We start from the raw sequence: 10,077 nt of genomic DNA on the forward strand, positions 1-10,077 counted from the left end.
TTTAAATTTTTTATTTTTTATAGGACATTCATTTTAAATTTCAAATGAGATGAGATGACACCTTTCATTTTTACATTTACCTTCATTTTAAATATATACAATATCGTACACATTTATTTAGTCTATAATGTAAATCTTACATTGATATTAATGTAAAATTGTAAACTAATAATTTCCGTTTATAATATTTCATTTGAACTAGGAAAGAGATTGATTTCAAAGAGGAGATCAGATCTTTTCCTAACGTATGCAGTGGCATTAGGGTAATAAAGAAAGAGAACAAGCTATACGTATGGGCCAGTGAATGGCTCCTCTGTGGGGAAAAATCCATAAAAATTTTCTACACTTTGTCATTTGGAAGCATTCAAGATACTCAAAAGGAACTGACAATTCCTTGCCATTCTAATTTTATTATTCTAACTTAATTGGCACCATCCTCACTTTAAAGGATACCCTGCCCTCCTCTTCATTCACCAAGCTCACCTCCCCATAAGCATCTACACAGAGAGAGAGAGAGAGAGAGAGAGAGAGAGAGGTTCAAATAAAATGGCCACAAACCAAGCTTTATGTAACCATGCAGATGAAGACTATATTGACATGGAAGTGAGCTCTACCTCCAGCATCCTATGTTTCTCCATTAGTTCTCCACCACAAGCCAGAGAGTTTGAGTTCCAAATGACTTCACTCTCACTTGAGAAAGAAACCACAACTTCCCCTGCTGATGAGCTCTTCTACAAGGGAAAATTGCTTCCTCTTCACCTCCCACCTCGCTTACAAATGGTTCAAAAAATCCTCCAAAACTGTAACACTACCACCCTTGACCGCACACAAGTAGCCTTTGAAGATAACTATAGCATTCCTTTTATCACTACCTCCATTTCCACCACACCTTCCACTAATACCAGTACCCCAATTGAATCCTGCAACATTTCACCATCGGAGTCTCGCCGAGTTAGTACTCAACTAAACCCAGATGAATGTTTCTTTGAATGGTCTATTGGAAGTAGTAGATTCATTGTTAATGATCATCCAGAAAGGCCTTGGTCCAAGAAGCTCAAGCAAATCAAGCAATTCTCACTGGGTCAGAAGCTCAAGGCTTCAAGAGCATATCTCGTGTCTTTGTTTAGCAAATCTGGTTGTTCAGATGAATCCTGTGCCAAGGCGGCATGCAATGTAGAAGCAGAATTTGTCACCAAGAGCAAGGACTCTCTAAATAAGTACACAAAGGTAGCCAAAAAAAACCCATTTGGCAAAATTGACAATGAGAAATACCAGTTGTCAACCACTTCCATGAGGAGCATTCGCAGAGATATAGTTGAAGATGGTTTTAATAACCACAGGAGGTCTTTCTCTGGGGTGATTCAACGGCATTCTGCAACAAAGTCTTCATCCTCATCCACATCTTCATCTGGTTCTTCATCTTTTTCATTTAGTTCAAATGGATTTTATGATTCACAGCTTCTCAAGAGGAGTGGCAGTGCGAATTCAGAGATTGAGAATTCAATAGAGGGAGCAATCGCTCATTGTAAACAGTCTCAGCAGCTATTTACTTCCACAACTGCTAGTGAAGCTGGGGTTTGTTCACTGTTTGATTCAAGAGCAATTTGAGTGGATCAAGAAAAAAGATAGACTTTGCATGATTTTTTTTTTAAATAACAAAAAGGGTGCTATAGGGGACCAACACAGAGTCTGAGACAAAGAGAAGATGGCAATGGACCCCAAGCGCTAACATTCAGCCTTTGCAGCATCTGATTGTAATTGGGGGAAAAGGAATCTCAAGAAAGAGACATGGAAAGAGAGAGAGAGATGCATTTGATGTATGAGAAAGATGGAAACACGTTTAGGCCTGTTCAACTTTTCAAAGTGAGTGTCACTTTAATTTAGTATGATCCCTGTTCAGATACTTGCATGGTTTTATTCTGTACTGTTGTGTTAGACTAGTTCATATCATGTAAATTTAATCGAAGATCCCACCGGAGAATTTTATTTTTGTGTTCAGTTTTTATAGTCAATTGGTCCCAAATCTTTCTGGGCTTCCTTTTGTACTTGCACTAGTTAATATACTCGATTGTATTCTTCTGTGTAAATGAAAAAAGCAACTAATATAGCTCGAGTTCATTACTATTAAATTAGTGACATGTTTTTGGTTAGCTTATAGTCCAAGTTTTAATTCCTGCTAATCTTTTTTTGTTTTTGTTTTAGCTAATCTATGATAAAGTAATCAACATGTTCTCTTTTAAAAAGACTTGCCTGCCACCGACTACTCTATGTTTTGTGTTTTGACAAAGATCCAAACCTCTAAAATAAAGTTTGACACCAATTATTAGGCTACTTTATGATTCTTCTTTTTTTCCCAATATTTTTAGTAAAGAAGCACTATCAGTCCAACCCAAGTGAAAATTTACCTTTTTAAAAAAGTTACCAATACTTTTCTAGTTGTCTTCCTTGACATTAGGTTTTTGTGGTGTGGTCCTTCACTCCTTTTCCCTATATTAGGCTGCTTCAGGCTTTATTTATCAGGACCATCACCTTCAGCAGAGAACGGTGGGAGAACTCATAGTGTTGCATTTTTTTTTGTTGACAAAAAAAAAAAGATATGGACTGTAAAAAAGAAGACAAAAAAATAATGCAACACTATGAGTTCTCCCACCTCATGATGGTGAGGGGTATCAATCAAAAACGAAATTTCAGAAGAAAACCAATTAATTTTGATATTGGGTTCTAAGGGCCAACTTGTTCAAAATAGGCATTAATTATCTCCTGCAGCATGGCATGGTCCTCCTTCCTTTGAGACCTTACACTTATCTTTGCAAAAATATATCATTGTACTGCATTTGGGATTATTATTATACACACTCTATTACATAAGCATGAAAAAGCAATTGAGTGGGCGATTGGGAAGCAATGAAAATTATAAATTATTTTATTATTCAGCTTATTTTTGCTATTATTCATGCGTCCCACTGTACTTTTTGGTATTATTCATGGGTCTCATTGTACTATTTCAACTAACTTTTACTTTTATGTATAGTACTTTTAGTAATAAATTTTTAGTTTCAGCAAAATAAGTGGTATCTAAACAGACCCTCAGAAACGGTAACTTTTTTATTTGTGTACTGTGTAATAGCTTTTATCCTTAACAATTAGGGGATTCCATTCTCAACAAATTAGGAGGCATTTGGTTTTCATGACACATTACAGCAACATAACCGTAATGTGGATATGATGGTGTTTAATTCATTTATGATTTATTTGCACACAACTTTACGGTAATGTAAGATTATCAAAAATTTCACATTTTACATAGCGAGTTCCATTGCCTCAGATTGTCGAGAAAGTGGAAGCATTGGCGTGTTGATGGGCAGTCCAATGCACGGCAGAAATTGGAATTCATGAAGCCATTTTTTAGGGTGATGCTCAAACCATTATTAATTAACTGCTATGTGAAGAAGATAGTCTAGCTCAGTGTGGTGAGGTAATTCAAGATTGCAAAGTGTTGATGTCGGCTTTTACAAGGGCTGAAGTCACTCATGTTAAATGCAAGGGCAATACTGTTGCTCATGTTTTAGCAAAAAAGGCATTCTGCTGGAGATTTTCAGGTGTGACCTGAAGAGGTTCCACCTGATGGTCTTCCTTTTGTAATTCATGATCTGCTTTAGTTTATTTTCAATATAAGTTAGTTCAGCTTGATTCTAAATATAAAAAATCGAAAGTTTCACATTACCATAAATCACTATAATGTAATTATCAAAAACCTCAACTTGTAAAGTCTCTAATGATTGAATAAGAGATCTGAGGTTCAATCTCTGTCTACATAAAAAATCTATTTGTGTTTTGATATGATGATAAAAAGTGCAATCATCAGAAGCAAACGCTATATGTTGAACTCTATTTAAAAAAAAAAAAAAAAAAACTATAATATGATTACCAAAATATATCTAAATCCTCCAAAATTACTAAAATACACTTGAAATTTCTATATTGACCAAAATACCCCTTAAACGTCTATAATAACACAAATATCTCCAAAAACCTTCAAAATGACCAAAATACCCCTAAAATATCCAAAATATCCCAAAATTCCTAAAATGACCAAATACCTCTAAAATATCCTTAAACTCTATAATAACACAAATATCTCCAAAACCTTCAAAATGACCAAGATATCCCTAAAATATCCAAAATATCCCAAAATTCCTAAAATGACCAAATACCTTTAAAACCTCAAATATAATCAAAATAAATATGTCACTGAGACATTGGTTTCATAAGTCTAGTGCATAAAATATTTTTCCGTCAAATGGACACTAATCAAAAGGTTGCCTCGACAAAAATATTTTGTTATGACAATATTGCCATTGTTACTAATTTAACTATTTGATTCATTCTAACTTTAACATCAATCTAATACTTTATGGTAACATCTGCACAACATATAATTTTGTAAGGACAAATCTTGTTATACAATTTTATTGTACACTCTATACACACTTTGTGAAATCGTGTTTTTCAATTAAAATTATGAAATTGTGTTTTCAATTTTAACAAAAAATTAAATTTTCTAAACATTATTTCAAGCCACGTGATAGCGTGTGTATAATGAATGTGCAATAATCAGTTTGTAATAATCATTACCTACTTTGTAACCGACATCACGAGTATCACCAACGAGCCTATACAATCCAGGTGACACTAAAATGTCGCCAAACTCAAAGGCATCTATACAGGTGGCCTTTCGCCTTGAAGACAAAAGTCGTCACAATAAATATATTAATATTATTAAAATTCTATATATATTTGGGAAACTTTTGGAGGGTGAAAACTGATATGAAATTTTGTTCTTGTCGTTTTGATTTTTACCTAACCTTAATCTTAGCCAACATGTCTGCTTGTCTTTTGACAGGTTTTACGGAAGAACCATAGTAACAAACCAACTGATACTTATTTAGGGTACAGGGAGTACAGACCAGCACATACCACAAGAAATTCTTTTCCCCAAGTAAATCTTGGTTATCTATAATCTGAACTCTAAAGTTCAACATTTCTTACAGCTTTACGTTGTTGTTGTTGTTGTTGTTGTTTTTTTTTTTTTTTTTTTGTTTGGCTGGGTAAATGATGGGAATAGAACCCCGAGCTATAGGTATACAAGGACACTGGGTGTCACTAGGCTACAAGGTCCAGTGGCCAGCTTTACGTTTTCTTAGAATGTAAGCATATTAATTATATTATCCATTATCATTGTGATCTATTGTACGAATGTTTATTGGGTGTATTATGATTTTGGGATTGTGAATTTATGTTGGTGGCTAGTAAGGTTTGTAAGTGTTGTTAGGTTTGATTAAGTGCAATAAATTTTTAATTCACGTTGTTGATATTGAATCTTTGGTTGACATTGCCTATGAACATTAGCATGAAGTTGGTTATACCACATTAAATATTATTGTCTTGCATGGTTGTGATATTTTTTATTCATTTGAATGCATAAGCTTTCACTAACCCCAAATCACAACAATTGATATTAGAGCTTTTGATATTATATGATTAGTTACGTTAAAGTAACATTATCATCTGGTTTCTACTTACAAATCAAATTGAGCTAGCTATCATTATTTGATCTTAAGATCTTTCTTGTATAAATATCTACCTCCACTCAAATAGATATGCCCACGGGCTCGGACAGGATATGTTTCAACATGTTCATGCTTTCAAACTAAAAATAATGTTTCTGTCCATTGGAAAATTAACCATTTGATTTAGAGGTGTTTCAATTAATCAGAAAACAATCACAATTGCTCTGATAAAAGTTCTCATTTCCCTAGTATGTGTTCTTTTGTGCTTGTGGAGAGACCTAGTAGGACAGGAATGGGGTCAAGCTAGGGTTTCAAATTCTTGGATCTTTCTTAATTTCCATTTCCTTGAAACTTGTTTTCTTTTTCTTCCTCGCGTGTAAATCAATCACTTGCCATTTTAAGCATTCAAGAAAGCAGTATTAATTGCATATTTGAAAGAACATTATGGGATATATAAGGCAGTACTGGGACCAGTAGGCAAGTGGAACATGTGAGTAATGTCAGTGGAGACTGAAGATATCAAACACACTTTCTTGTAGATTTTTCCGGACTAAATATATTTCTGCACTAAGTTGTCATCTTCTAAAGCTTTATATATGCGTGTCCTTTGGAAATGTGACAAGTTATAAAAAAATTAGTAGAGTACTATTCCTTCTGGTTCTGGGTGGGCTAAAGATATGAACTTGGGTTATACACCTATAAAACCTTTCTCTATTCCTCTCATTTCCCTTAATTATTTTAGAATACACATAAATCTCTCTTCTTCTGCACTTTTTTCTATAGCAAAATTCGCATCTGGGTCCCTGTTTGTGGTCTTGTAACGAGGTTCTATCATCCACAATTACCTAAAATTTATATACCACTAAGGATGAGTGGTCCAATAACAAAGGTCTGATGCAACATAAATGGGATCAACGTCTTAATCTATGAATGAATCTACATGAGAAATTTTTTTTTAACACCAAGAAAATTCAAATAGGTAGCCAAGTCAAAACAGAAATTTGAGTAAATTTTCAACCATTACAGGAGCGCACTTATTGGATTTCACCTATATGAGTACAAAAAATGGGTTGCTTCATATGAAAATTCAGGCTAATTCTCTAGAGAATTTATGGAACCGAGATAGAGAACGCGTGCAAAAATATCGTGCCAATGTAAAACTCTCATATTAGCACTTAGATTATTACGTGTGAGCAATAATTCTTTATTTTGTCTTAGTTGGGTATGTTTGGATATCACTTATTATTAAAAACTGGAAACTGAAAATACTGTAGTAAAATAATTTTTAAATGTGTGAATAGTATCGTAGGACACAGTTTTAAAGCAAATTTGCTAAATTCCGTACTTGCGGATCCCATGAACAGTGCACGAGACCCAACCAAAAAAACGCAGACGCCCAAAACACCACTCCTGCCGCTATCTAAACTCACACTGAGCCCACAATTTGCTCTACAGTAGAAAATGTTATTGTTATTATTTGCTACATGTGTGAATAATGCTGTGAGACCCTTGTGGTGATTGACACCTAGGCTCACCCGAATCCCACATCGGTTAGAGAACCCTCCCACTCATGGTTTATAAGCTTCTGGAGCGACCATGAGTGTACCACTACTACACGGGCAAAAATCCTGGGGTTCCACAGTCGAAGACGAGGACAAAACCGTGAGGGACTGGCTCCCCAAAGCGGACAAACACCGATTAATTGGGGAAGTGTCCTCACATTAGATCGGAGAATTGAGGAAAAAGAGAGAGAGAGAGAGAGGTGAAAGAATTCTGTAGTCTGTAACCAGAGCAAGAGGTGCACTTATACGTCTCCTCGGATCGATATTCTGTGAACTAAAATGGAATATTTTCACGCTTAATATGTTGCATGGCATACATCTAACTGACTTTCACTTCGTCTAGCCCTAGTTCTGTAACCCGCTCTCTACAAATTCATTGTCTGGGGACTTTTGGGCCAGAACCACTTACTTGCTGGGCCTGGGCCACAAAAACCGCCCCTATAATGGATAAATGGGTTAGTGAATTAGATGTGTGAGAGATAGTGATCAATTTGTAGCATCAAGCAATAGAATATATTTTCTTTCTCAAAAAAAAAAAAAAGCAATAGAATATATAAGAGAAACCAAGATACTAATTAACATACAATATTCCAAGACATCTTTGGTCTGATGGCACTCCCTAGGTACTCATACATAGGGGAGAGGGGGGTTTATGGTTCAAGACCCCAAGGGTATGGGTGGGGTATACAAATTTCTAACCAAGACAATAACAAAAAAAAAAAAAAATACAATATAAATATATTTGGGATCGATATGAATAAAAGTAATTTATTACATGGCCTTAAAAATTGACACCATTTTTGGCTTTTGTTATGATTATAGGTCGTACTCAATGTTTAAGTATAAGTTTTTGGTTAATTGGAGATTTTGAAGGACATTTTGATCATTTTAAGGGTATTTTTTTGGTCATTTTAAAGATTTCAAGTGTCTTGGTTTTATTTATTTATTTATTTTTTATGACTATTACGGTAATTTTGGAAGTTTTAGAAGTATTTCAATCATTTGGAAATTTTAGGAGAGGAGGGGGGAGGTAATTCAACCGTATCAAAGATTCAATGACTATTTCGCTCATTTTGTAGATTTAGTAAGATTTTGGTCATTTTAAGGTTATTTTGGAGATTTCAGGTGCATTTTGATTAACTTGGAAGCCTTGCAAGATATTTCAATTATTTTGGCAATTTTAAAGATTTTGGGTATTTCAATTATTTTGGAGGTTTAAAGAATATTTTGGTAATTTTTGTCATTTTGGGGTATTTGGGACATTTGGAGTTTAAGGGTATGTCAATTTAGAGGACTCATGGTATTTCCGTCATGTAAAGTTGAATTTATTCAACTATGTGTTAGCTTTATTTCGTGCCAACTTTGTTTGTAATTCAGCATTTAGAAACCTTGTGTTTAGGTGGAAATAATATAAGAGTTGTGTGTGAGAGAGTGTGAAGAATTGATTAAGTGTGTGCATCAAGAGGCAACTCGCGACTGGATCTCGCTACTGACTTGCAAGTGGTGACTTGCCAGAATCTAGCACACGAATGGAGCATGTAGGAAGTTGAAGGGTCAGGACAACTGGATTACTACTAGACAAAAAATACAGTCTAACCTTTCTGTTAACTAGCAACTGGAACTTGCGACTCATCCCAATCACGAAGTAACTCGCTAGTGCACTCTGTTTTGCTGAAAGCTGACTTTTCACATTCCATCTCATACCCAAGCAACCAAAAGGGCAAGAAGAAGAACCCATTATGAGTGATATGATAAAGACGATTGACACCATCACCTCATGTTTGGCCAACTTCATCTTAAGGTTTGAGAATCATGGCTTAAGTATCAATCCTCAAAGGATATCACCCCAAACGCGCGTGCCGTGTGGGTGAAGAAGGATATTCATGCATTAGCATTATAATATGTTCATGCATTAATTCTTTCTATATAATGTGACATTGTTGGTTGTTTACTTATTTCACATTCTAGCATGTTTTTGTTGTTTAAAAGCTTTGTTTGTTTGTTGTTTTTTATCATTCTTTACTTTCTTCGGGTCAAAAATCCAAAAACACATAAAAAGTATAAAATTCAAAAAGTTTGATCGACGGTGTTGTGTATTGTCACATGCATGTTTAGCCTTGTACCTCCGTACTAATGGCTTTGTGCATCAATGAGCTTAGCTTGTTCTCTATGCGTTTATATCTTTGTGGGAAATATCTTGACAGCTATGTGATTGTTGTAAATAGATCTTCAAACTTGTCATGAATAATTAGTTAATAATTTTGTTGATCTTGAGACTTGTGTAAACTTGTGTCTATATCTCTTTCTACTCTTTTTTTTTTTTTTGGCTTAAAAGCTCAACAAATGTCAAATCTCGAAAAGAAATAATGAACTGAAAAAGTCATCGCACAAACTAGTATTTGACTAGAAAAAAGGGAAAACAACATGTATTGAAATGTATGGTGCCAAAAGCCAAAGGCTTACTAATCAAATTGAAATATCAAAAATTTCAGGCATTGATCTTAAAAAGAAATGTAAAGTTCAAAATGATCAAAAGAGATGTAAAGATTAGGCATTGATTTTAGGCTTCTATATCAAAATGATCAAAAGGGATGTAAAGTTTATGTGGGAGGTCATATATGTTCATTTCTACAATTGAGATAGGTCTCTCTTCTTAGTGCTAACTGTGTATGATTTGGTTGAATTGATCATTGAGACTTCACGTTAGACTAAGGACCATCTTATATTTGATATCCACCCACATCACACATGTCTATGTTCAATGAATGTCTTATTCATTTGTGTGATTATACTTGATTAAATGTGATGTACATACTTAAACATCTGTTGATCAAATCCAAAATTTTTTTGAGTATTTTAGTTGTTTTTGGAAAGTATTTTGTTTTGAAAAATTTCACAAAAATCCAAAAATTTTCAACTCTACCTTTTGGCAACTCACTTGCGAG

The 10,077-nt window shown here is 34.4% G+C and overlaps 1 protein-coding gene across 1 annotated transcript; it reads left to right on the top strand.

The window, feature by feature from the left end:
- Nucleotides 1-359: 359 nt before the first annotated feature.
- Nucleotides 360-2,094, top strand: LOC115953563 (probable membrane-associated kinase regulator 4). Its single transcript, XM_031071294.1, has one exon. The coding sequence runs from the start codon at nucleotides 547-549 to the stop codon at nucleotides 1,606-1,608; it is 1,062 nt and encodes a 353-aa protein (XP_030927154.1). The 5' UTR covers nucleotides 360-546; the 3' UTR covers nucleotides 1,609-2,094.
- Nucleotides 2,095-10,077: the final 7,983 nt, after the last annotated feature.

This window comes from Quercus lobata, chromosome 7, assembly GCF_001633185.2.
Source record: "Quercus lobata isolate SW786 chromosome 7, ValleyOak3.0 Primary Assembly, whole genome shotgun sequence".
NCBI classification, from domain to species: Eukaryota; Viridiplantae; Streptophyta; class Magnoliopsida; order Fagales; family Fagaceae; genus Quercus; species Quercus lobata.

Coding starts and splice junctions, on each gene's coding strand:
- LOC115953563 (XM_031071294.1), top strand. CDS start 547: ATGGCCACAAACCAAGCTTTATGTAACCATGCAGATGAAGACTATATT.